At 38.5% G+C, this 26,791-nt stretch overlaps 1 protein-coding gene and 1 non-coding gene across 2 annotated transcripts in view; one reads left to right on the top strand and one right to left on the bottom strand.

The window, feature by feature from the left end:
- Nucleotides 1–26,791, top strand: part of MAP3K2 (mitogen-activated protein kinase kinase kinase 2) — a 96,070-nt gene that overhangs the window by 59,450 nt on the left and 9,829 nt on the right. Inside the window, exons 6-16 of the mRNA XM_033231857.1 lie at nucleotides 3,955–4,068; nucleotides 4,451–4,538; nucleotides 7,721–7,851; nucleotides 8,747–8,826; nucleotides 10,307–10,374; nucleotides 10,549–10,641; nucleotides 12,727–12,933; nucleotides 16,614–16,762; nucleotides 17,164–17,295; nucleotides 20,079–20,208; nucleotides 26,282–26,459. Of these exons, the coding sequence (XP_033087748.1) occupies nucleotides 3,955–4,068; nucleotides 4,451–4,538; nucleotides 7,721–7,851; nucleotides 8,747–8,826; nucleotides 10,307–10,374; nucleotides 10,549–10,641; nucleotides 12,727–12,933; nucleotides 16,614–16,762; nucleotides 17,164–17,295; nucleotides 20,079–20,208; nucleotides 26,282–26,459 (1,370 nt within the window). The remainder of the gene's footprint in view (nucleotides 1–3,954; nucleotides 4,069–4,450; nucleotides 4,539–7,720; nucleotides 7,852–8,746; nucleotides 8,827–10,306; nucleotides 10,375–10,548; nucleotides 10,642–12,726; nucleotides 12,934–16,613; nucleotides 16,763–17,163; nucleotides 17,296–20,078; nucleotides 20,209–26,281; nucleotides 26,460–26,791) is intronic.
- Nucleotides 17,948–18,054, bottom strand: LOC117095584. The gene has a single exon (XR_004442101.1). It is a non-coding gene; the product is annotated as a U6 spliceosomal RNA (small nuclear RNA).

The following is a 26,791-nucleotide window of genomic DNA, read 5'->3' as shown; positions in this document are numbered from 1 at the left end:
AAAAAAATGTCTTGAACTTGTGTCATTATCCCATAGGATGATTACAGGGGAACCAAGACATATCTTTTTTTCTTTTTTCTAAAATTGTATTATGGAAAACTTTCAAATGCCAAGATACATTAAAACTACAGTATTGTCTTTATCTACTAGCCTAGTAGGTCTATCAAGAACAGGTTAGCGTGACATGATTTGTCCATATTATACCTGTGCCAGCTTGTAGGAACGGCTGTTTTTTTTTTTTTTTTTTTTAATGACTTTTCCCAGTTTGCTGTGTAATTTTTTTCTGGGGTTTTCTTGAGGATTGACATCAAGCTAACTTCTTCTTCTTCTTCTTCTTCTTCTTCTTCTTCTTCTTATTATTATTATTTGAGACAAAGTTTCACTCTGTGACCCAGGTTGGAGTGCAGTGGCCCGATTTCACCTCATTGCAACCTTTGCCTCCCAGGGCTCAAGCGATACTCCTATCTCAGCCTCCCGAGTAGCTGGGACCACAGGCAGGCACCACTGCGCCCGGATAATTTTCGTATTTTTGGTAGAGACGGTTTCACCATGTTGCCCAGGCTAGTCTCAAACTCCTGAGCTCAAGCGATCCACCTGCCTGGGCCTCCCAAATTGCTGGGATTACAGGTGTGAGCTGCTGTGCCTGGCCTGATCTGTATTTTTAAGAACCCTTTCCCATTTTCTAAAAATTGGAAAATTGCTCCATTTTTAGTTTATTTTTCTCATGCTTTCTGAAGGATTTCTGTGAGTGGTTCTACCATTATATTTTGGTGGCCTCTTGGCAGGAATGTGGTAGAGGTGGCATTAGGATAAGGTTACATTTAAGATTTCTTGCAACCTTGAGATTCTGTGAGTGAGCCGTGTCCTGTCTCATATCTTGACATATTGTCCCAAGCCAAATGCATCATCTTGGACACTGGGGGTAGGAAAATCTTACTAGTTTTGTGGACGTTTGGACAAGCAAAAAATTCATTTATACTGCATGTCATTCCACTTCTATAAATATTTTTTTCTAGCGTAATATTAATTTCTCTGTTCAGAATGAACTATTACTCTATAAACTTCCAGTTGGCTAGAATTGAAACTTTAAGGAAATGTAAGCAGAAATATAAGCTGGGGTTGTTTGGATTTGTTAGTTTGGCTTCTCTTTAATAAGGTGTGTGTGTGAGTGCGTGTGTGTGTGTGTTATGAGGGTTGGTTGTGGAGGTGTTCAGGGTGTGTGTGTGTGTGTCAGTGTCATGGGGGTTGAATGTGGAGGTGTTCAAGCCAAGTAAGAATTTTCTAAGATAACTTCCATTTTAGATGAGTAGAGCAGGAAAAAAAAATTTTTTTTTTTGAGACAGCATCTCCCCGTCACCCAGGCTGGAGTACGGTGGCACAGTCATGGCTCACTGCAGCCTTGACCTCCCCAGCTCAATCAGTCCTCCCCCCTCAGCCTCCTAAGTAGCTGAGATTACAGGCATGCACTGCTATACCTTGTTAATTTTTGTATTTTTTGTTGAGATGTGGTTTCACCATGTTGCCCAGGCAGGTCTCAAACTCCTGGGCTCAAGCAATCTGCATACCTCAGCCTCCTAAAGTGCTGCGATTACAGGCGTGAGCCACTGCGTCCAGCTTAGAGAACCTTTTAATGGCTGTCTTGATACTTCACTGTGTAAAGTCAGGAAGATAATTCAGTTCTTTCAGATTTCAGTTCTATTTAATGGTTCTCAAACTCAATTTTAAGTTTCCTTCCTAGAAAGGATTTATGTCAACAAACAACTGATTTATCAAAAATAGGCCAGAGGGTGTTAGATTTCATGAATGAGACTGAAATGAATTCACCAAGCAAGAAAACATTCTCTGATTTATTTAGTATAATGTAGATAACCTGGGACTTGTTCTTGACTCTTAATCCTCATTTTACAGTTTGTAATAGTTTGTAACCTTAGAACACAGGCAGGATCACATTAGGTCTGTAGGCAGTGCCTAAGCTGCTGTACCAGGCACTCCTCCAGGATGTTCACATTTTACAGCAGCAAACAAGAAGAGCAGAATCATTGATGTTCATATTTTTTTTCTGTCATTTGACTTAAGTGTTTTTTCCCCCAAAAAGTAGCAGTATCTTGGAGAAGTAAACAATCTAGTTATAAATGTGTAGTAAAAGTAAGTATTCAGATTTTCCCCTCAAATGAAGAATCGGCAGAACAGTCATTATCATTGCTTTAAAATGTTTTCCAGTGCTTAAAAAGTAATAGACTATTGAAGATAGAAGCAAGAAATACCAATATGTTTCATAATTGGTGGGAAATAGAAATGTATTTAAGTAGATCAGTAGATCAGGCTTGTTCTATGATACCAAACAGTTGATAATTGTATTTTATTAGAAAAAAATTCTCATCGAGCAAAAAGAGCCCAGTTGGTTGATCACTTACAGTAATACAAAATTAGCTACAAACAGAAATTGGGATTATATTTTAAGAACAGAGTAAGTAAGTGCAAGCAGATTATCTGATGGAATTCACATGGATCCTTCTTTATTTTTGTGTCTGGCAGCATTTCTTATAACAAGGACTTTTTTGGCTGGGCACGGTGGCTCACGCCTGTAATCCCAGCACTTGAGAAGGCCCAGGTGGGCAGATCATTTGAGGTCAGGAGTTTGAGACCAGCCTGGCCAACATGGTGAAACCCTGTCTCCACTAAAAATACAAAAATTAGCCACACGTGGTGGTGCATGCCTGTAAACCCAGCTACTGGGGAGGCTGAGGCTGGAGAATCACTTGAACCCAGGAGTCAGGTTGCAGTGAGCTGAGATTGCCACTGTACTCCAGCCTGAGTGACAGTGAGACTCCATCTCAAAACAAAAAATCAAAAACCTCAAGGACTTTTTTCATAAAGAAGTCTGCAGAATGAACACACACCATACCAGCTAGTGTGTTGGGTTCAGATTGAGCACTGTGATATTTATTAAACAGCATTTACCAGGTTGTCTGCTCTTTGCTCATTGCTGGTATAGGGGGTCCTTGTCCTCAAAGAATTTGTACTGTAGAGACTCCAAATTAACTCAGCCTTGCATTTGAATGGCTCGTGTATTGTGCTAATAAGTAGAGCAGATTAACTAGTGCAGAATATGTTCACTTGGTTTTATTCTGTTCCTCTTTCAATGAAATGGAGTATACTTTGACGTTCTTGACAGAGTCTTCTTAAGTTACTAAATTGGCTTTTTTTTAAAAAAAGAAGGTATTTTTATTTTCTTAAATTGTATGAATTATGCTTTTTCTCATAGACCTCTTAGGTGCTTTTGTCCTCTATAACATCTGCTGCATGAGAAGACTAATGAAAGCAGATTCCACATTGAGGGTTTACTATGGAATAGTTAACTCATTAGCTTATTTGTTTTAGTGTATAGTGGTCAGGTCACCAGGCTCAGAGAGAAGAACTCTAGGTGGGCTGTAGATTGCAGATATGTTACTAGCGGTACCCCTCCATGGCAGCTGTCCTCCATGGCAGGTACTCAGGATGTTGGTATGTTGAAGAGCACACCAGCTGAGAGTACAAATTTGTGGTTACTATTGAAAAAAGAACTGAGTTTCATCTATACAGAAGAAAAGTAGTACCTTTATTTCATATGGTCTTTGTCTGTACTCCTTCGTGCTTTTTGGGGGTGAACATACTGTAACTTAAATTTAGCAACATTATGGAAATATCCTAGAAAATTAATCTTTAAATGTTATTTTCTAAAATAATGTAATGATTAATAAAGACAAATTTAAAAACATCTATGTTCATTCTAAGATTTTAGTGGTGGTAGAATGAGGAGGGCAAAACAATCTACACGTACACATTCAGACTTTAATCATAGGAACAAATCACAGAGCAAGGCATTTGGACATTTGTAATTCCTTAGTAGTGGAGATGCTCGTGGAAGACTTGACCTAGTGAGATAGCTGCATGATTCCTTATGTTTGTTTTTAGTTGGTAATTCCATTAACTACTCAAGATGACTTGGACAAAGCTGTGGAACTGCTGGATCGTAGTATTCACATGAAGAGCCTCAAGATATTACTTGTAATAAATGGAAGTACACAGGTATGACTTGGGATATTTTTTTCAGTAAGAATTATAGGACTTAGGCTTGTAAAAGTTAATATATGAAACATAATTATATTCTATAATCATTGCAATATTTTCATTATGATTAAATGTAAACTTACATCCTTTAATTACTATACTTTAATATCCTTGCTCCTCAAAACCACAGTCATAGTTATACATAACTATAATATGTTGTACATATGAAACTAATAGAAACTGACAACTTAGAAAGAATTATGTTAGAATTAAAATTTCAAAGTGAGGATTTGATTAAGCTCACAAACTATATAAAATGGTTTGTACTTGGTAGGGGAGAGGATTCTGTTTAAAGCCCCAAGGAGGAAGAACAGCATTAACTGTCTTTTCTCCTTTGTAGGCTACTAATTTAGAACCATTGCCATCACTAGAAGATTTGGATAATACAGTATTTGGAGCAGAGAGGAAAAAACGGCTTTCTATAATCGGTAAGAAAGCTGGTGTCTGAATTATGAAATGAATAATTTCTTCTCCATCCTTTAATGTAGTGGAGCACCTAAACATATTCCTGATACCTAATATCCTATTTCTCTACTTCCTGTAATTTAAGTTAAATACATTATTTATTTGACGTCCCTTGGAAATTCAAGTTTACAGGATTAGTAATCTCCAATTTAAATTCTTTGTTTATATATTCAGGGTATTTTAATGTCAACAAATACAAATAAAACTTTAAAGAGGTTTTAGGCTGGGTGCAGTAGCTCATGCCTGTAATCCCAGCACTTTGGGAGGCCAAGGCAGGCAGATCACAAGGTCAAGAAATCGAGACCATCCTGGCCAACATGGTGAAACCCCATCTCTACTAAAATTACAAAAATGAGTTGGGCATGGTGGCACATGCCTGTAGACCCAGCTACTCAGGAGGCTGAGGCAAGAGGATTGCTTGAACTGGGGAGGTGGAGGTTGCAGTGAGCTGAGATTGTGCCACTGCACTCCAGCCTGGTGACAAAGCGAGATGTCATCTCAAAAAAATAATAATAATAATAAATAAATAAAAGTTTTCATTGTACAAATAGAATGGAGGAAAAAAATTAAAGGAAGTAATTATAATATATTAAAATTAATAGACTGTAAATTCACAAGTCTTTCTCTAGGGTTTTAGTGATTGCCAAGAATGCTGTCAAAATAAAGATACTAAGAATTTTTATATTATGCTTTATTACTACTTTATTAGTATTTGTTTTCATTTGCCATTAATTTATTGTTATAATTAAGATTATGATATAAAGAAATAAAGATTTTGCATGCTGTTTTTTTAAGGCGGCTTTATTCTTGCAACATGAGTTGGACACAGGTACTCTGAACTCCCCATTCTGTCTGTTCTGCAATTTGTGTAAAACATTGATAATCTACATTTTTATTTGATAAAAGCATTACATTGTTTCAAAAAACCGCTGGTATAAATGTTCTTAGAGAGGACAGTGAGTATGGCCATTAAAGATGGCATGAAAACATGTATGAGGGGCGGATTTAAAAGAGAAAAGTTAAAGAGGAGGAAAAACAGATGAATAGGAGGACGCAGGAGAGTGGGTCAAAATAAATGTGGTTGGGAATCTGAAAGAGATTGGTAACAAAAGAGGATTGTTGATAATCAAAGAAAAAATTGAATTGGCATGTGAACTACCGAAAAAATAGACATTATTCGTGTTCTCTTTTGGTCCCCAGAAGAAGCTATTTTATGACCATTTTCTTCTAAGTGTCTGTCTTACATAAGTCCTACTTTGGGTTTCAGGAATGCAGAAATGCGAGCAGCAGAGGTGATACACAGGCAAAATACAAATGGCTTGTCCTTTTTGTTCAGATGTATTTCGATACCGTTTTAAAATTTGGGGAAAGAACATTTAAAATACCCAAATTCAAATTCCAGCTCTCTGATGAACCTGAGACCAGTAAATGTGTTTTCTTCTTTAAGTCATGGGATTGTTGTAGCATTAAATTGAGAGAACACTTGTACATTTTACTTTTCAAACTAGAAGGCTCATTGTACATTTGTACATTTTGTACATTGTACAAAGCTCAGATGTTCATTGTACATTTCTTTCTTTATCCCCATTTCTTAATCACATTATGGTACTTGTCATTTTATTAAAAAATTGCTAATTCACTTTATTTTATTTCATTTTTTGAGATGAGAGTCTCACTCTGTCACCCAGGCTGGGGTGCAGTGGCGCAATCTCAGCTCACTGCAACCTCTGCCTCCTGGTTTCAAGTGATTCTCCTGCCTCAGCCTCCCGAATAACTAAGATTACAGTCACCTGCCACCATGCCTGGCTAATTTTTATATTTTTAGTAGAGATTGAGTTTCAGCTTTTTGGCCAGGCTAGTCTCGAACTCCTGACCTCATGTGATCCGCCCACCTCGGCCTCCCAAAGTGCTGGGATTACAGGCGTGAGCCACGGTGCCCAGCTCTAATTCACTTTAGTTGCATTAGACAGAGCAAGCTAAATGCACTAATTAAATTGACATTTTAAATATATTTTGAATTAAAATTACACTGAATACCTCAATCTTATTCTAATAAATATTCTTGACGTCAGTGCTAGCATAAGAAGAAACTGGAAATCGTGAAGTATAGAGTTAGTAGTCTTTTATTGGCACTGCTTTAAACTTTGAATGGCTTTGCTAGATATGACCATTAATTATTTTTCTTATATGTTGGCAGTTATTTTCTTTAATTGTTTTTATAAAAGGGAGATAGAGGAAAAACTCCTTTAGGTTAGGAGTGTATGCTGATAAACAGGTCTCAACCAAGAGTGCATTGGCATATGCATTACTGTGAAAAATGGGTTGTCAAATAGGGAGACAAAATTTTCATAGCCTTTTTTTTTTTTTTTTTTTTTTTTTAGTTGTGTCTCCTTTTAGTAATTGACTATATTGATCTTCTTTTGTAAGCACGGGGATATGGAAAGAATAAAAATATTACGGACCAATATTATTGTGGCTACAGTTGTTATGAAGCCTAAATCAATCCTGACTCAAATTGAGCTCCTAATCATTTTACAGACAAGTGTAGACAGTACTCTCTTTTATGCACATGTCTTGGTAATCATTTTGCTCTCTTCTTTCTCCCTGTCTCACTAACAAATGCTTGCATATACTCACAATGACTCCTTTACATAAAGCTGAAATCTTTTTTGCTTTAAATTGGACCAGAACTTAAATGCTCACATAACTTCCCCATATCTTATAGTTTAATTTCAAAAAACTATGAGGAAAGGTGAGACACTGTACCAATAAATATAGCATCATTTCCACAGAACCAAGTAAAATAAAGTGGGTTATTGTCTTATAAGAAATGTGATTACTTAAACTGTCTTAATACCAGAAATCTATATTGTATTATCATCCCATTAGCAGTCAGAATACGATACTACCTAGTGAGTATAAATGTAATATTATGGTGAGGTTAATAATTATGATAGGGTGGGAATTTACAAAGGTTATAAAACCATTTGAAGTTTTACAAATGAATGTTCTGACAAGTTTTAATAAAAACTGAATTTTCTTTTGCTGAAAGTATTATTGATATAATTCAGAAATATAGCCTATTTAAAACAAAACTTGATTCCCTTGCCTATAATTATAAATTACATTATTTTTCTTCCTTGAGGTCCTACTAGTAGAGATAGAAGTTCTCCTCCCCCAGGATACATTCCAGATGAATTACACCAGGTTGCCCGAAATGGGTCATTCACTAGTATCAACAGTGAAGGAGAGTTCATTCCAGAGAGCATGGACCAAGTAAGCAAAAGTTTGATTTTTTAAATTTAATTTAAAGAGATGTTGTCAGGGTCAGTGTGATTTGACAGGTAACTGTGTGTGTGTGTGTGTGTGTGTGTGTGTGTGTGTGTGTGTGTGTGTTATCTCTTCTCTAATTGCATATCTTAACTGAACAAAATAGAAAAAATATAGGAAAATGCCCGTTAATTTACTTGTGCCTGTGTAAAGAAAGCTGGAATACAGCTGTTTTTTTATTGCTCAGTAAGTGAATGAATGAGAGTGAGTGAATGATAATGCATTTGCTTTGTAATCCTGGAATTAACAGCCAGATTGTTTTTTTTTAAACATTTGAAAGATAGAATGAAACTACAAATATTTAACTTCATGAAACTGAGGTTTGTGAACTTTCTGAAACAGTTTTATAGTATTAAAATGTTTTCATGGAGTTGCTATTATTCCCTTAACATTGCATTGCATTATATGTTCACACTATTATAGTAGTTCACATTTTCTAATGTAACAGTCATAGTGTCATTAGTCTCAGTTTGGGTGGGGCCATTGTTCAGTTTTCAGTAAGCAAAATAGTGTGAAATGTTGTAGCTTTTTATTATTTAGTCAATAGTCTATAGAGAAAGAATATTTTTCTCTTAGGAAATTTTGAAGTCGTGGCTTGCTTACAAGGGACATTTGAAAATGAGTAACTCTGGAGAGTGACCACTATTGAGTATGGAATTATTCTAAAATTGTGGTGAGTGAGGGTTGCACAGCTCTCAGTATTCTAAAAGCCTTGACTTGTATACTTTAAATGGGTGAATTTTATGTTACATGAAGTATGTCTCATTAAGGAAGGTTTTTTTAATAAGCAACTTTTGGTTATATCAAATTGAATCATGGTGGAACTCCTTTTTTTCCCTAGATGCTGGATCCATTATCTTTAAGCAGCCCTGAAAATTCTGGCTCAGGAAGTTGTCCATCACTTGATAGTCCTTTGGATGGGTAATATTTATCGTAGTTTTTGGATGATTTATTTATTTGAGACAGAGTTTTGCTGTCACCCAGGCTGGAGTGCAGTGGCGTGAATGCAGCTTACTGCAGCCTTGACCTCCTGGGCTCTATCAGTCCTCCCACCTCCGACCCCTGAGGAGCTAGGACCAAAGGCATTTGCTATTAATACCACATCTGGCTAAGTTATTTGTATTATTTGTAGAGATGGGGGTTTCACTTTGTTACCCAGGCTGATCTCAAACTTCTCCTGGGCTCAAGCAAACCTCCTGCCTTGGCCTCCTAAAGTGCTGGGATTACACACATGAACCACCATGCTCAGTTTATAGTAGTTTTTCTTTTTTAATAGATATGGGTAAATATTCATACAGATAGCATGTTGAATTATCAGTAACTTTTTTGTGCTACATTCAGAGGAATATAATTGGTACTTGTATATAATGATGGCAGATTAATTTTTGCACAGTGTGGATAAATCCCTTTACCTCATGGAATTCAGTATCTTTATTAGTTAAAATGATACCTGATTATAATAGTTTGAGTATTCCTGCATGTCAAAATTGTGTGTTTGAAGGCAAATCAAATTTAGAATTTATGTGCATTTACTTTTAAAACTGTGTTTGTGAAAGTGCTATCAACTTTTACATTAATATGTTTGGTTTTGGAGATTTCCTAAGTTATTTCACCTGTTCAGGATTATGTTCATTCTGGCACCAGATTAGAAATAATTTAAATTATTGGTAATTGTAGCCCACTGTGCCACGTTGGTACGTGTAGGCAAACATTTAAGTACTTTTGTGAAAAAGCTGTTCAGGAATATGAGCAGGATGAAGTTGCAAAATGTGAATTTTTTGTTACAAGTGCTCCCCCTTCTGGTCTCAGTAGGACAGTATTCTTGGTAATCCTCTCTGGAATTGCTTTATGAAAGCAAATTCTGAAAAAATAACTAATACTGTGTGGGAATGCACATTTAAGTTTCTTTTGTCCATGTATATGAAATTTCTGTGTGTGTCAATGTCTACCTCAAGGTAGACATTTAAGAAATTCACGGAAGTAGTAACGAGAAAGCTATATATTTGAGTACTCACCATTTGCAAACAACTATCCTGGACACCTTACTTGTATACACTTGATTAGTTGGAAATTATCTTTTTTGTTGATGCAGAAGGGTGATTTGCCAAGGTTACATAGTTAAGTGGCAGAGCTTGGATTGAAACACAGTGCTTAGAAACACCTATGATTCCAAAATACATTATTCTTCCACTGTACTGTAAGGTTAATTTTTAAAGCCAGGCTCTTTGCCTACATGTACCAAGTTAGTGTAGTTTTTCTTTTTTAGTTATGCTAACCTTTCAAAGTGAGCTCCTTTGCACACACCCATACAGAGAGGCACAGATATAGATATTGCTTAAAGATTTTTTTTAATGTCTTACGTACTTTCTGTAAACTTAATGTGACATTTTTTTCTTTATAGAGAGAGCTATCCAAAATCACGAATGCCTAGGGCACAGAGCTACCCAGATAATCATCAGGAATTTTCAGGTTAGACTTTATAAATTCTAAATGTTTAAATGTTTATGTCATTGGATAATGTTTTGGCTGGGAAGGAGAGGGGAGATTTTTGAAAAGTCAAAAATTTATAAATGTGCTTTTCATCATTAGAAATATTTAACTATTTTTTAAAATAAAAGATAACCATCTTATATGTCTTAACAGACTATGATAACCCTATCTTTGAGAAATTTGGAAAAGGAGGAACATATCCAAGAAGGTATCATGTTTCATATCATCATCAAGAGTATAATGATGGTAAGTTTCTAGCAATTTAGACCACAAGAACAGTTAAAAAATCTCAACAACAAAAATAAATACAAAAAAAAATTTTAAACCTCATATTTGTATAATACCGTTAGAAAAATATGAGGAAATTGTGTTATAACAAAAATATAATGGGCATTTTGGCTTTATGTCAACTTATAAGACTTGGCTATACCTTAAAGAAAAGGAATACTTTTTTGTTTTAAGAGACAAAGTTTTGCTGCCCAGGCAGGAGTGCTGCAGCATGATCTTAGCTCACTGTAACTTCAAATTCCTAGGCTCAAGTGATCTTCCTGCCTTGGCTTCCTGAGTTCAGATGTGTGCCATTACAGGCATTTGCCATCACACCCAGCTAATTAAAAATTTTTTTTTGTGCAGACAGTGTCCCACCATGTTGCCCAGGCTGGTCTTGAAGTCTTGGGCTCAAGCAGTCCTCCTGCCTCAGCCTCCCAAAGTGCTGGGATTACAGGTGTAAGCCACTGCACCTGGCCAAAATGGAGTAATTTTCTTTTTTTTTTCCCCCTAGACAGAGTCTCACTCTGTCACCCAGGCTGGAGTGCAGTGACATGATCTCTGCTCACTGCACCCTCCACCTCCTGGGTTCAAGTGATTCTCCTGCCTCAGCCTCCCAAGTAGCTGGGATTATAGGTGCATGCCACCATGCCTGGCTAATTTTTTTTTTTTTTTTTTTTTTGAGGTGGAGTCTTGCTCTTTCTCCTAGGCCAGAGTGCAGTGGCACGGTCTCAGCTCACTGCAGCCTCTGCCTCCTGGGTTGAAGGGATTCTCCTGCCTCAGCCTCCCAAGTAGCTGGGATTACAGGGGCCCGCCACCACACCTGGCTAATTTTTGTGTTTTTAGTCTAGACGGGGTTTTGCCATGTTGGCCAGGCTGGTCTCAAAACTCCTGATCTCCAGTGATTCACCCGCCTGGGCCTCCCAGAGTGCTAGGATTACAGGCGTGAGCCACTGTGCCCGGCCTAATTTTTGTATTTTTAGTAGAGATGGGGTTTCGCCATGTTGCCCAGACTGGTCTCAAACTCCTGGGCTCAAGTGATCTGCCTGCCTTTGCCTCCCAAATTGCTGGAATTACAGGCATGAGCCACTGCACCCATCCAAAAGAAGTAATTTTTTTTTTTTTTTTGAGGCGGAGTCTCGCTCTGTCGCCCGGACTGGAGTGCAGTGGCCAGATCTCAGCTCACTGCAAGCTCCGCCTCCTGGGTTTACACCATTCTCCTGCCTCAGCCTCCCAAGTAGCTGGGACTACAGGCGCCCGCCACCTCGCCCGGCTAGTTTTTTTTTGTATTTTTAGTAGAGACGGGGTTTCACTGTGTTAGCCAGGATGGAAAAGAAGTAATTTTTAAATGATATTAGAAAATTACTCCTTGATGATGAGATTGATACTTACATCATCCCTTTAAGAAAAAAAATTACTTGCCAGGTGCGGTGGCTCATGCCTGTAATCCCAGCACTTTGGGAGGCCGAGGTGGGTGGATCACCTGAGGTCAGGAGTTCGAGACCAGCCTGGCCAACATGATGAAACCCCTTCTGTACTGAAAATATGAAAAATTAGCTGGGCATGGTGGTGGGCGCCTGTAATCCCAGCTACTTGGGAGGCTGAGGCAGGAGAATCACTTGAACCTGGGAGGTGGAGGTTGCAGTGAGCCAAGATTGTACCACTGCACTCCAGCCTGGGCAACAAGAGTGAAACTCCGTCTCAAAAAGAAAAGAAAAAAATTACTACCTATGAACTTTTGAATCTTTGTTTTAGATTTTAAAATCATTATTGGAAATGAGAGTAAATTTTTTTCCTCCTTTTTATCCAGAAGCAAGGAGGTTCCTTTTTATGATTTGTGTGTGTATGTGTGTGTGAGGACACTATTCATACATGTTTTATCATAAGAGATTATTTGAATTCAGATTCAGATTCTGTTTATTTTTTCCCACCCAATCATTAGTATTTCAGTTTCTTAGCCTAGTTACAAGACAAATTTCTATTCTCTACGTTACAAATTTTAAATACTTTAAAAGTACAACATATTAACAAAAGGTATAAGGTCATTCTCTTTTCATTTTGTAGGTCGTAAAACTTTTCCAAGAGCTAGAAGGACCCAGGGGACCAGCTTCCGGTCTCCTGTGAGTTTCAGTCCTACTGATCACTCCTTAAGCACCAGTAGTGGAAGCAGTATCTTTACCCCAGAGTATGATGATAGTCGAATAAGAAGAAGGGGAAGTGACATAGACAATCCTACTTTGACCGTAATGGACATCAGCCCACCCAGCCGTTGTAAGTAATAGAACTTGGCATAATGAAATGTAGAGCAGAACCTTTGCAGAATTTTATAGTATTAAAAGGAATAAATCCTAAGTGAGTTTTTGGGGTCAGATGAACTACTCAAAAAAGGTAATAATGGTGTTTCTAAAGGTAGTTGGAATGTCAGGTATAAGCATGGTATCACTGCTAATTACTTTAGATAATTCTGTTCTTCACTTGTATTAGGAAAACTATTACCAACTAGTCATTTTTTATCCATTCATTTCACATATCCTTGTTGAATGCCTGCCACTGAGATTTCAAACATAATCTCTTAAGACATAATCTAATGGGGTAGATGATATATGGAGAAATAATTGTATAGCATTTAAATGTGAGTAGAAATCACCAGCTGAGGAGATAATGTGCAAGAGGCCATAACATCATCTAAAAATGGTGAATAGTTCAATTTTTGGCTGATGTGGGGGTATCTTACTTGAAATAGTGGGAATAGGCCTACAGTGGTAACTCAGGCCAGACTGCAAAGCATTTAGACCTTATTATGTAAGCAGTGCATACAAAGATTCATGCTCAAAGATGTTTATTGCAGCACTATTTACATACTCTGAATTCCTTTTTTCTGCTAGTGTGTCAGTTTACTTTTATATCCATATTGACCCCATGCTATATTGCTGTTATTTTTGCTTTAGACAGCTATCTTTTGAAATGATTAAAAATAAGAGAAAAATGTCTTTTATATATATTTTCAGTATATTCATTTTTATAGATCTTTGTATAGATCCAAAATCTATGTAAACAAAGACAGATCCAAGATCTATTGGGTATCAAATTCCTTCTGCCTAAAAAACTGCATTTTAACCTTTCTTGTAAAATAGACTTGCTGGTAGTAAGTTCATTCAGCTTTTGTTCATTTGAAAAAAGTCTTTATTTCCCCTTCATTTTTGCCACAGGATCTCACTCTGTTACTCAGGCCGTGGTGCAATCTTAACTCATTGCAACCTCTGCCTCCTGGGCTCAAGCAATTCTCCCACCTCAGACTCTCAAGTATCTGGCACTACAGGCATGCACCACCATGCCCAGATAATTTTTGTATTTTTGTGGAGACAGGGTTTTGCTGTGTTGCCCAGGCTGGTCTTGAACTCTTGGGCTTAAGCTGATCCACCTGCCAAAACCTCCCAAAGTGCTGGGATTACAGTGTGAGCCACTGCACCTGGCCTTTCTAGCACTTTAAAGCTATTGTCCCATTGTCTTCTGGCTTATATACTTCCTGAAGAGAAATCTGCTATAATTCTTATCTTTGTTCCTCCATATGTAATATGCTTTCTTCCCCCGCAGCTGTCCCAGCTGCTTTCAAGATTTTGTCTTTGATTTTCTACAGTGTGAATTTGATGTGTCTAGGTATATTTGTGTAGGGTTCCCAGCTGGTGTTCTTTCAGTTTATTGTATTTATAGTTTGTGAAAAGTTCTCAGTTGTTACCTCTCCAAGTATTTTTTCTGTCTCATTCTTCCTTTTTCTTTTGGGATTCCTATTACCTGTACACTAGACTATTTGATACTGTCTCATACCTCTGTTTTTTTCTCCCTCTCCCACACACACACACACACACACACACTCTCTCTCTCTCTCTTCCTCCCCGCCCCCTCTCTCTGGCCCCATTGATCTATTTTCAGGTTCACTGATTCTTTCCTCAGCCTTGTTGCATCTATTTATGATCCTGTTGAAGGAATTCTTAATTTCTGTCATTGTTCATTTCATGCCTTTTCATGCGACTCATTCCTGTAGTTTCCATTGCTCTGTTCACCATCTGTTCATGCATGTTGTCTACCTTTTCCATTAGAACCTTTAACATGTTAGTCATAGTTATTTTACATTTCCCGTCTGAACCTTCTGAGTCTGGTTGTATTAATTGCTTTCTCTCTTGATTTTCTTTGGAAGGGTTGCTTTTTTGTGTCATCATTTTACAGTGAATGCCAGATATCATATATAGGATAAAGAGGAGGTGAATAGAATGTAATGCCTGGAAATAGGGACAGCTCTTCTTCTGCTAGGCCATAACTATGAGAAACTGAGTCAGTCAGTCTAGTCAGGAGTTGAGCTGGGTTTGAATTTTGTTGTTGCCGTGGTCCCTGTGCACCAGTGACTTTAAATTCTTCCAGTTACCTTGTACTGGTTTCCTAAAGGGATTTTCTCAGTAGTCCTGCTCCATCAGCCTTTTTTTTTTTTTTTGAGATGGAGCTGCCCAGGTTGGAGTGCAGTGGCGTGATACTGGCTCACTGCAACCTCCCCCTCCCGGGTTCAAGCGATTCTCCTGCATCAACCTCCCGAGTAGCTGCAATTACAGGTGTCCGCCACCACACCTGGCAATTTTTTTTGTTTTGGTAGAGATGGGGTTTCGCCACATTGGCCAGGCTGGTCTTGAACTCCTGACCTCAGGTAATCCGCCTGCCTTGGCCTCCCAAAGTGCTGGGATTACAGGTGTGGGTCACTGTACCCGGCCTTGACCTTCCTTTTGTGTCTACTTCTCAGAGAGAGAGGATCTCTCTATGGCCTTGTGCTCTCAGTAGTGGATTGCTGCTACTTGCAAGCCTAGGATGGGGAGGCAGAATAGAGGGTTCTGGGTTGTCCTATCTAGCTTCAGTCTTAGGCAGGCTTTATCTCCTCCGTTCTCAGACATGGGCTTACCCATCTTCCAGGAGTAGGAGTGCTCTAATGGTCAGGGTCACAGAAGGTTTCCAGCTTCTCTCTTAGGGGTAGGGTTGGTTGGTTTGTTTGTTTTCTTTCTTTCTCATTCCCCTAGTCTCAGTAGGTCTTTACCTGTAACGCAGGGGTGACAGGGTTTTCTGCTTTCTCCAGCAGCTGAAGGCTCTTGTTTCTTAGGGGAGAAGGGTTTGGAAGGGCTTTCTGTGTTTCCCACAACAGTGGGCCATTCCCCTTCTCCAGGCCTTGACTACCGAGGGAGGCTTTCCCTGGTGTCTCCTGCCCCTGTGAGTGCATGGTAGAGGTCCACAGAAAAGACTTTGAGCAGGTGTGAGCTCACCTGTCTGGATCTCCCAAGGGTTCAGTACTCTCGTGCCAGCCCACATTTGTTTAAAATGGAGGTGAATTCTTCCCTGCTTGTGTGGGTCTTTCTCTGTGCTTTGCCATAAGTGAGTCAGTGCTTCTGTTCTGTCTCTCCTTGGAGGTGCCACTTTTTCCTTCGATTTCAGGTTAGTTGGTTGCCCTGCAATCTTAGTTTTTGGATATGTGTTCAATAAAAGTTAAATTTTGTAGATTACCCAGATTTCTCTTGTTTGTATGGGATTGATACTTTTTCCAACTTTCTACATTGTAGGTGGAGGCTGAAAAACTAAGTACAAATATTACTGCAGTGAAGATTAGAAATGGTGCATCTTACAGTCTTTGGCATCTTAGATTGAGTGAAAGAAAGATGCTGTCACATGTGTAATTAGGAAAACAATTTCAGAAAAAAATGACTCTTGGGATATGAATCTTTTTTTGGTTTAGGATTTGTAGAAAATTGATGAAAGAGAAAATTTTGAAAGACGGTACCTATGTGAATTTGGATAATCATAATTTTCCCTTATATCCAAGCACATTCAATGGAGGATGTCACTAATGCAGTATGTTCATTTAGTTATTAACCATTTGTGTGCTGTTTGATACTTCACTTTAAGAAAGTGTTCTTTTTCAGCACCTCGGGCTCCAACCAACTGGAGATTGGGCAAACTGCTTGGCCAAGGAGCCTTTGGAAGGGTCTACCTCTGTTATGATGTTGATACAGGAAGAGAATTGGCTGTTAAGCAAGTTCAGTTTGATCCCGATAGTCCTGAGACCAGCAAGGTAAAAATCACTGCACACATTTACTTTGTCACATTATAAGAAACTTTAATTATTATTATTTTTTTAACATTAAGCCCCTTCCATTCTAAATAAGAAGCATTTTTACAAAAAAGTGCAGTTTTCTTTAGTATAAATTATTTGTAAAACAGATTAGATATGTTTATCTGCTTTTTAATATGTATTTTTCTTTTTTAGTACCTCAGTTATAATCTTAATCTGATTCAGTGTTGCTTTAGCATATCATTAAGGACTGTTTAAAAAGTTATTGGTTAGAGACTTTCAGATATTTGTTACTGGGAACTAAAATTTTCAGAATGAAATCACCTTGATGGTCCATGAAGTTAGAATTTTTTGCTTTTACTGACATTGTTGAAGACTTAACAATGAATTCTCTCTTTCAGGAAGTAAACGCACTTGAATGTGAAATTCAGTTGCTGAAAAACTTGCTGCATGAGCGAATTGTTCAGTATTATGGCTGTTTGAGGGATCCCCAGGAAAAAACACTTTCCATATTTATGGAATATATGCCAGGGGTAAGTTAGTACATCTTTTTGAAAATGTACATTCCATTTAAAATTATAGTTAATAAAAGAAAGACAAAAGAACGTAGATTATGAAATGTTAACCCTAGTTAAGGACATTTTGAAAGAGTTTTAAATTAGAGCTGGGTTATATTTTCTGTCCTCTTCATCTGTCTTTGTATTTTTTAACTCATTAATGCTAAAGTATTCTAAAGTAGGTTACAGACATCTTAGCAGTCTATCTTGAGATTTCCTTAAATGCCCTAAAATGCCCATTATAGCTGATATATTCACACGAAGTTCCAGTCTAGGATGATACATTACATTTAATTGTTATGCTCCTTAATTATCTCTCTCTTTTTAAACAATTTTTTATAATTCTTAAAAAGAAAGAGACAAGGTCTCACTCTGCTACCTAGGCTGGTTTCAAACTCAGTGATTCTTCTGCCTTGGCCTCCCAAAGTGCTAGGATTACTATCTAGAGCAGTCAGTTTGTACATGATACAGATTTGACAAAGAGAGGAGGATAGCCTGTTAAGAGTCCTCACTCTCAGGATCTGGAAGAATTTGCAAAAAAAAAAAAAAAACCCAAAAAACTCTCATGGATTTCTCTAATTGCATTCTTGTGGATTTTGTTTTTTTGTTTTAAATTTTTTATATTTTTAGTTATATGGAATGCTTCACAAATTTCCATGTCATCCTTGCACAGGGGCTGTGCTAATCTTCTCTGTATCATTCTAATTTTAGTATATGTGCTGCCAAAATGAGCATGTGGATTTTAATTTGTTCTTTTATCCCTTTATTTATTATAAACTCCAAGTTAGATCTAAAGTCTAAATTAGATTCACATTCAACCTTTTTTTATTTGATACATCATAGATGAAGCTATGCATCCTATCAGGAGCCAGTTTCTGGTTATTCTGGTTATTCCACTGTAGCAATGCAAAGACCAACCATTAGATGAGGGTGATTGACATATTGATTCCTGCACTGTAAAGTTTTGTTTTTTCCTGCAGACCAGAAAGTAATATGAGCTATAGCAGTGGCACATATAAATAGCCCTTTCCTTTTCAACCGTCCACCTAATGTTTTTAGCACTGATTGATGGTCATCACTAGAGTCTGTAATTTCATTAGGAGTTATAAAATGTGATTTGTGACATCTGTCATTATGTATATTTTATTTTTTAATAGAGTACATCTAGTATTAATGATTTTCAAGGTGGTGATTGATATGTTTACTCATTTAAAAATACATGTATTTCCATAATTTTTATTTTATTTATTTATTTTTGAGATGGAGTTTCGCTCTTGTTGCCCAGGCTGGGCAATGGCATGATCTCAGCTCACTGCAACCTCCGCCTCCCGGTTCAAGCAATTCTCCTGCCTCAGCCTCCCATGTAGCTGGGATTACAGGTGCACACCAGCACACCCAGCTACTTTTTGTATTTTTAATAGAGACAGGGTTTCACCGTGTTGGCCAGGCTGGTCTCAAAGTGCTGACCTCAGGTGATGCACCCGCCTCAGCCTTCCAAAGTGCTGGGATTACAGGCATGAGCCACTGCTCCCAGCCATAATTTTTATTTTTTGAGATGGAGTCTCGCTTTGTTTCCTAGGCTGGAGTGTAGTGGTGCGATCTCGGCTCACTTTAACCTCTGCCTCCCGAATTAAATCATTTCTCCTGCCTCAGCCTTCTGAGTAGCTGGGTTACAGGCACCCACCACCACGCCCAGCTAATTTTTTGTATTTTTAGTAGAGACGGGGTTTCACCCTGTTGGCCAGGCTGGTGTTGAACTCCTGACCTCAAGTGATCCACCCGCCTCAGCCTCCCAAAGTGATGGGATTACAAGCATGAGTCACCATGCCCGGCCGATACCTGTGTAATTTTTGTATTTTTAGTAAAGATGGGGTTTTACCCTGTTGGCCAGGCTGGTCTTGAACTCCTGACCTCAGGTGATCTGCCTTCCTCAGCCTCCCAAAGTGCTGGGATTACAGGCGTAAGCCACTGTGCCTGGCCTCTTCTGTATAATACTACAGGTAGAGACACAGTAGACTGAACAAACAAGCCATGCTGAACTGTAGGTGTCAGTAGGTGACTGGGCACCCTTGCTCCTTTCCATATGTGTGGTTTACAAGTTTGGGTCCACAGAATTGCAAAATGCTCTCCCTCCAAGGATGGCTCATAAACAGTGGAAAGGACAAATGGTTAAATTTGTAAAATCCAAGGATTTACTTTCATATGACAGAGTACACCGTTTACCAAAATTCAAGGAAAGGCAGAAACATTCGGATGTATTTTCCTGTCAAAAAAGAGATTTGTCCCTCAGGAAGCATTTTATTTCTGTCTTTTAAAGGGATTATTAATCAAACTTGTACATGGAATCACTAGGGAAGCTTTTTCAAAATTCAAATACCTGTTCCTCACTTCAGACTGATTCAGCTTTCTCAGAGATGGCACCTTATCCTGCCCTAGAAAACACTTGAGAAAATCTGAAGTTCTCCTTTTGTGTATGTTCTCATGTTTTGAACTTGAGTGTTGAGTTTTTTCTTATATAAAGAAAAAACTTTAAAATCTCATATATGTTCTTTCTAGTTATACCCATTCCTTTTCCTGAGAAAATCAGCAGATGTCAATAAAATACTTTAAAAACAGAATAAGAACACAATAAATAAAATTCAAGCAGGACATGCTTAGACGAGTGAGATGAGAATTCCTGCCCTCTTTACCAATAAAGATTTAATAGCAGTTTTCATTTCAAACCATATACAGTAGTTTTTGTTGTTGTTTTCTCCTAGGGTTCAATTAAGGACCAATTAAAAGCATATGGCGCTCTTACCGAGAATGTGACTAGGAAATACACCCGTCAGATTCTGGAGGGTGTCCATTATTTGCATAGTAATATGATTGTCCATAGAGATATCAAAGGTAAGTAATGAGGTATTTTCTATTTTAAATAGACAGTTCTTTGTGAATGTGAATGAAACAAGTGATGTGGATAAGACATTTAACATTAATTCATCTATCTCTGAAACAGGAAACAGTTCTCTTGCTTTCTTGTGAACTGCATCAGTGTTTTATCACACCAGTCCTGTCTCCCCAAATGGGTAGCTCTACTGTGGGGGCTCACAGAATCAGTAAAGTTTAAGAGACCATACAAGTGAGATCATGTTTCATACATACTGCATAGGCATTAGGATAGGTTGGCCAAGAGTAGGAACCCTGCTGCCGGGTGGCCTGATTCAGATTCGGGCTTTATCCACACTGTGTGACCTTGGACAAGTTACTCAGTCTCTCAGTTCCTCTTTCTTAAATGATGGAGATAATAGTATCCAGCTCATAGGATTCTCTAAAGGAGTAAATGAGTTAATGCATGCAATATGCTTAAAGTAGTGCCTGATACCTAAAAAGCTCTTAAAAGTTAGCTCTGATGACATACTTTATCTTGAGATCAAATTTGAGCGTGGAGGAATGGATTTCACTAGCTAGGGAAAGAATGAAGAGAGGGGGAGAAAACCCCCAACTGAGCTCTGATGAACTCCAACTATGTCAAACTGACATTAAAACTAAAAACCTCAACCGTTTTCAGGGATAAAGGATGTAGGTAGATGCGTGAAGTCACACAAAAGCAAGTGGTGGGGATAAGTACAATTTAAAAATGCTTCAAAATCTATACTACAAAACATACCTGGAAATTTGGTCCTGTAAAGGTAGGTTGTAGCCCCAAATTTAGATATCACTTTATAAATCGATCAATAAAAATAAAAATAATGAATAGCAGCATGATGGTGCATGACTGTAGTCCCAGCTACCTGGGAGGCTGAGGCAAGAGGATCGCTTGAACCCAGGAGTTCAAGTCCAGCCTAATGTAGCAAGATCCCGTTTGTTAATAAACAGTAATGTGCCACATAATGATGTTTCCACGTCATTATGGACCAGATATACAACAGTGGCTATACCATATAGACTAGGTGTGTAGTAGGCTATACCATTTAGGTTTGTGTAAAAACACTCTATGATGTTTGCATAATGACAAAATTGCCTAACAATGCATTTTTCAGAATGCATCCCTATCATTAAGCAATGCATTACTGTAAATATGTATGTGTACATGTTTGTATTTGCGTGTATAAAGATACTATTCATTGATCTTGCTGGGGACTCTTATGAGCTCCCAGGCTTTCACTTCCCCTTTGAGGTGTGGCACATCCTAATTATGGCCATATTCAGACCAACGAGAACATTCCTAACCAGTTCTGGTGATGGAGTCGAATGCAGAATGCCTAAGCCAGATCACATATGCTAGAATGGGACTTAGAGTAAGTCTGAAAAGATGGGGACATTGCTCATGATCTACGCATCTTAGGCAGACCTCAGTCGTTAAGTATGAAACCTGATCGCTTAAAGAACCTCATAGAGAAGTTATTCAGTTAGGAGTAATGTCCATTCAAGCCAGCTTCTCCTTAGCCCTCACAAGGAGGCAAGGCAAAAGAGCTGACGGAGCTACCCGCTGAGTGGATCTTCTTCAGACTTTGCCAGAAGTGAGGAGCCATTCTGGTCAAATGAGGAGGTTGGAAGTAAGCTGATTTTAAAGCATAGGGCAAATATATTGGTAAGAGAATAAATGTAAAATATAAAATTGGATGTGCAATATGATCTTAAGTTTGTAAAATTCAAGTATGACCTAGAAGGAAGATTTCCATATGATTGATGGTGGTTATCATCAAGTGGCAGGATGAGTGATGGTCTTTTTTTTTTTTTATTAGATGGAGTGCAATGGTTGTTGCCCAGGGCTGGAGTGCAATGGTGCGATCTCGGCTCACTGCAACCTCCGCCCTCACCCCGGGTTCAAGCGATTCTCTTGCCTCAGCCTTGCTAGTAGCTGGGATTACCGGCATGTGCCATCACACCCGGCTCATTTTGTATTTTTAGTAGAGATGGGGTTTCTCCATGTTGGTCAGGCTGGTCTCAAACTCACGACCTCAGGTGATCCGCCCGCCTTGGCCTCCCAAAGTGCTGGGATTACAGGTGTGAGTCACCGCTCACCACCTTTGTTTGTTTTTTTGTTTTGAGTCAGGGTCTCCCTCTGCCACCCAGGCTAGAGTGAAGTGGTGCTATCATGGCTCACTGAAGCTTCAGCCTCTTGAGTTCAAGCCAGTCCTCTCACCTCAGCCTCCCGAGTAGCTGAGACTACAGGCACACACCACCATGCCCAGTTAATAAGAATTTTTCTTTTTTTTTTTTTTTTTTTGTAGAGATAGGGTATTGCTATGTTGCCAGGCTCCTATATACTTTTTCCGTATTTCTCAAATTTCCATAAGCAACTTTTAAATCGTAAGAGAAAAGGAAGATGATTGGTTTTCAGTTTAGACCCATGAAGTCATAATGAAACCTAGGATGAAAATGAATTGATTATGTTGCTAGGGAACCAATTCACTATTTCAAAAACTAGTTGCTCTCTTCTGCCTTTGTTTTTGTTCTGTTTGTATTACAAACTAGACTACTGAAGACCAAATAATGGATGAAAGGAAACTTATCTTCATAGAAGTATTTTGGCTAAGAAGCGAAGAAAGAATAATGAACAGATATTGGCATTAAACAGTAATAGCTGCTGATATCACTTAAATAGAGATTGTCTAGAATACATTATCTATCTAGTTTTGTTCCTCAGTTCCCCAGAAATTGAACCTGAATCTGATCAAGCCTCCAAATTCGGTTACGGAATTATGTAATATACATATAGGACAGATGAGCGTGTTAAAATGATTCTTTGGGATGCAGTCAGCAAAATCTAGACCATGAGAAAGCTATAGGCAGACGACTTAGTTTCTTCATAAGTTGCAAAGAAAAAAGAAAAGGAGATTGGAGGGAACTTTAGGAAAGACTTAGAAGATTTATCAGTGACTCCCAATATATGGACTTCATTTGGATTCTGGTTTTTTTAATGTAACAAATTGAATACCGACTATATATTTGATAATATTAAGAAGTTATTGTTCATCCTCTTGGGTGTGATAAGAGTCCTTATCTTTGAAAGATATGTACTGAACCATTTGTTTATCATGACATCTTGAATATGCTTCAAATCCTAGAGAGGGGAGGAGGAGTGGTTGGCAGTATGGCTGGGGCAGGGTTGTCCAGATGGATGTTGAGGCTGGGTGGTGGCTGAGCATGGTGCTCTACCTTTGTGTATGTCTGAAAAGTCTCCTTAATAACTTACTTTTGACACATCCAAAATAAGTGTTTAGAAACTTATGCTGGAGCCTGGCTACCCATTTTCTCTTCAGCCCTTCTTCTGGGTAAGCATTGGCTCAACATTGGTGATTCCTCCCCAGAGACAGCTTCCCCTGTCTATGCCCTGCATTGGACTGTTCCTTCCCCAATCAGCCCTGCTTGTAGCCAGTAAAAAATGGGCTTTGTTGTCCTTCCACTGGTTAAGTATTCTAGAGATGGTGGCTTTTTTGACAGTCTTTCTTAAAGTATTGGATGGTAGGAAATGTTAGACAGTGCTCTTTTAGAAGATCACTAATGTCATGGCGTGTTTACACTTAAGGTGTGTAGAGAATGAACTCTGGACTGTCCTCTGGAGAGAGGCTTTAGGGAACCATCATTGACTAGACTGGGGAATTTGCTGGGAGAACAGAAAGACAGGTACAGAAGCCCCACGATAGGGGTGGGGTCTCTTTATCCTCTCCAGTCTATAAGGTAGCTTTTCTCCACTATTCACTCTCCTTAGAGATCATTTTTTCAGAAAAGGGTAAGAGAACCAAGAAAATGAATCTCTTTGTAATATAAAATATGGTTAAGGTTATGGAAGACTTAAAAATAAGAAATGAAGTAAAATTTTAAAATTAAAATAATTAAAATTAGATAATAAAATAAATGGCTTATTTAAGAATAGGTAAAGAAAAAGTTAAAAATGAGAAGGTCCAAAGTAACGAAGGTTATGTGGAGAAAAATGAGAAGCGAAATGATTTATAAAAGACAGAAACTAGATTTATAATCCCAGAAAAAATACAGAGTTTTAAAAATGATAAGAGTGAAAATAGAGAATAAAAAACAAATTAGCCTAGTGCCCATAGCTTGGTTTTTTGTTTTGTTTTGTTCTGGTTTTTTGTTTTTGTTTTTATTTTTTTTGAGACAGAGTCTCACTTTATCACCCAGGCGGGAGTGCAGTGGCATGAACTCAGTTCACTGCAGCCTCAGCTCTCTGGACTCAAGTGATCCTTCAGCTTAGCCCCCAGGTAGCTGGGACTACAGGCTCACACTACCATGCCCAGCTAATTTTTTTGTATTTTTTGTAGAGATGGGGTTTCACCACGTTGCTTAGGCTGACCTCGAATTCCTGAGCTCATGCGATCCACCCGCCTTTGCCTCCCAAAGTGCTAGGATTACATGTGTGTGCCACTGCACCTGGCTGATGATCTTGTTTTTTAATACTATTCTCCACTAAAAGGAACTAGGCCTCCTTGAGAAATGGCTGATTTTAGGCCTGGTGCAGGAAATATACAAGATGAGCCTGGAGCATCTTCGAGTGCCAGAAAGCAAGAAAGTGCTCAAAAACAAAAGCAAGAATACAATGATGGGGGTATGGCAAAGGGACACAGAGCCAGTGGAAAGAAGCTCAGTGGCTGAAACTGGTAAATAGCAGGAGAATAAAGTAGTACTGGATTATAACCCAGTGTATAAAACAAATATCCATGTTCATAGTGATGTAAATGAATGATTCAATAAATATGTGGGAGAGGGGAGACAAATCTCTTCTGCAGCATAACTCCAAATAATTTATGTAGCTACTCAGCCTGGAGCATAACTCTTTACTCCTTAATTGTGGGCTGTGCATGGCAAATTTCTTCCAAAGTATGGAAAGGGTGGGGGACAATGACTTTACAGTGGAGAACCTGACAAACACTATCTCAAGCCAGGTGATCAAGGTCAGCATCAACAATGGTGTTGACAGTATGTGCCTTTAATAACATATGATGAGAATGGCAGTTTACCTGTGGTCTTCCCCCAAAAAACTTACAACCCCCATTATGAGAACATGGGACAAATCCTAATTGAGGGACATTCTACAAAAACGCCTCAGAAAAACACGTGTCATCAAAAACAAGGAAAATTTGAGAACGTATCCCCCCTAAGAGGAGCCTGAGGGGACATGATGACTAAGAATGGTGTGGGATCCTGGTTAGGATCCTGGATCCAGAAAAAGGGTATTAGGGAAAAACTGAGGAAATCTAAGCAAAGTATGAACTTGGTTAATAATATTTCAGTATTGGTTTATTAATTGTGGCAAATGTACCATGCTGTTAGTAATAGAGAAACTGGATGTGGGGTTATATGGGAACTCTCTATACTATCTTTGCAATAATTCTGTAAATCTGAAGCTATCTAAAAAGTTTATTATAAAAGCTAATGAAATTTTAAATGAAAAGCTCAAAGCCTATCAGACATTTAAAATATTAAAAATTGAGATGTAAAATTAATATAAAGCAAGATTCAATATTAAGAAAACTCTAAAATATAAGGTAACTAAATTTAAGTAATAGAGGGGGAAAATGCTTTTGATTATGAAGCACCCTAAGGAAGTTTCTGAGAAAAGGCTGGCTTCTCAGGGAAATCAGTTTCAGCCATGGGCTTCCTGCTTTATGACAGAGAAACTGGGGGCGTTCTTGGTCCTTCATTGAGCTTCATTCTTAGCCCTTTTCGCCTTTCTCTTCCTCATCACCCTCACCTCCAACCTGCACCAGTCCTTTTCAGTAGAAACGTCCTAGGTCCTAAACACACAGCTGACCTAAAAATGTAGTCTTCTTGCAGCAAATCCTTAATGAGCACCACCTGTGTGACTAGGATTACGCCAGCTACTGCCAGAAGATGAAAAGCAGCCTAACTTTGGGGACAAATAGAAGAGTCTATGAAGTAATTCTGTGCCATTGTTCTTTTATACTATATTCCAGACGGCCAATAAAATTAATGAAATGAGACAATTTCTTGTTTTTAGGGGCAAATATCCTGAGAGATTCAACAGGCAATGTCAAACTAGGAGATTTTGGGGCCAGCAAACGGCTTCAGACCATCTGTCTGTCGGGGACAGGAATGAAGTCTGTCACAGGCACACCATACTGGATGAGCCCTGAAGTCATCAGTGGAGAAGGCTATGGAAGAAAAGCGGACATCTGGTAGGTTTTGATGTGAAGTTTGCTTGAAAACCATCTGCCGCCTTATGTATTTCCACCTGGGACTGAATTACTGAGGCAGATGTAAATGATCTTTTGTACTTCCAAAATAGGATGTAAGAATTGCAAAGATTAACACTGTATTAATTATGCCTTATTGAGGCTTATAATTGATTAAATATTTAGAATCCTTGAACCTGTCCTCCATTCTTTTTTTTTTTTTTTTTGAGACGGAGTCTCGCTCTGTCGCCCAGGCTGGAGTGCAGTGGCCAGATCTCAGCTCACTGCAAGCTCCGCCTTCCGGGTCCACGCCATTCTCCTGCCTCAGCCTCCCG

The sequence above is a fragment of the Trachypithecus francoisi genome, unplaced genomic scaffold (assembly GCF_009764315.1).
Source record: "Trachypithecus francoisi isolate TF-2019V2 unplaced genomic scaffold, Tfra_2.0 Lachesis_group13, whole genome shotgun sequence".
In the NCBI taxonomy this organism is placed as follows: Eukaryota; Metazoa; Chordata; class Mammalia; order Primates; family Cercopithecidae; genus Trachypithecus; species Trachypithecus francoisi.
This window is presented reverse-complemented; position numbering and strand designations above follow the sequence as displayed.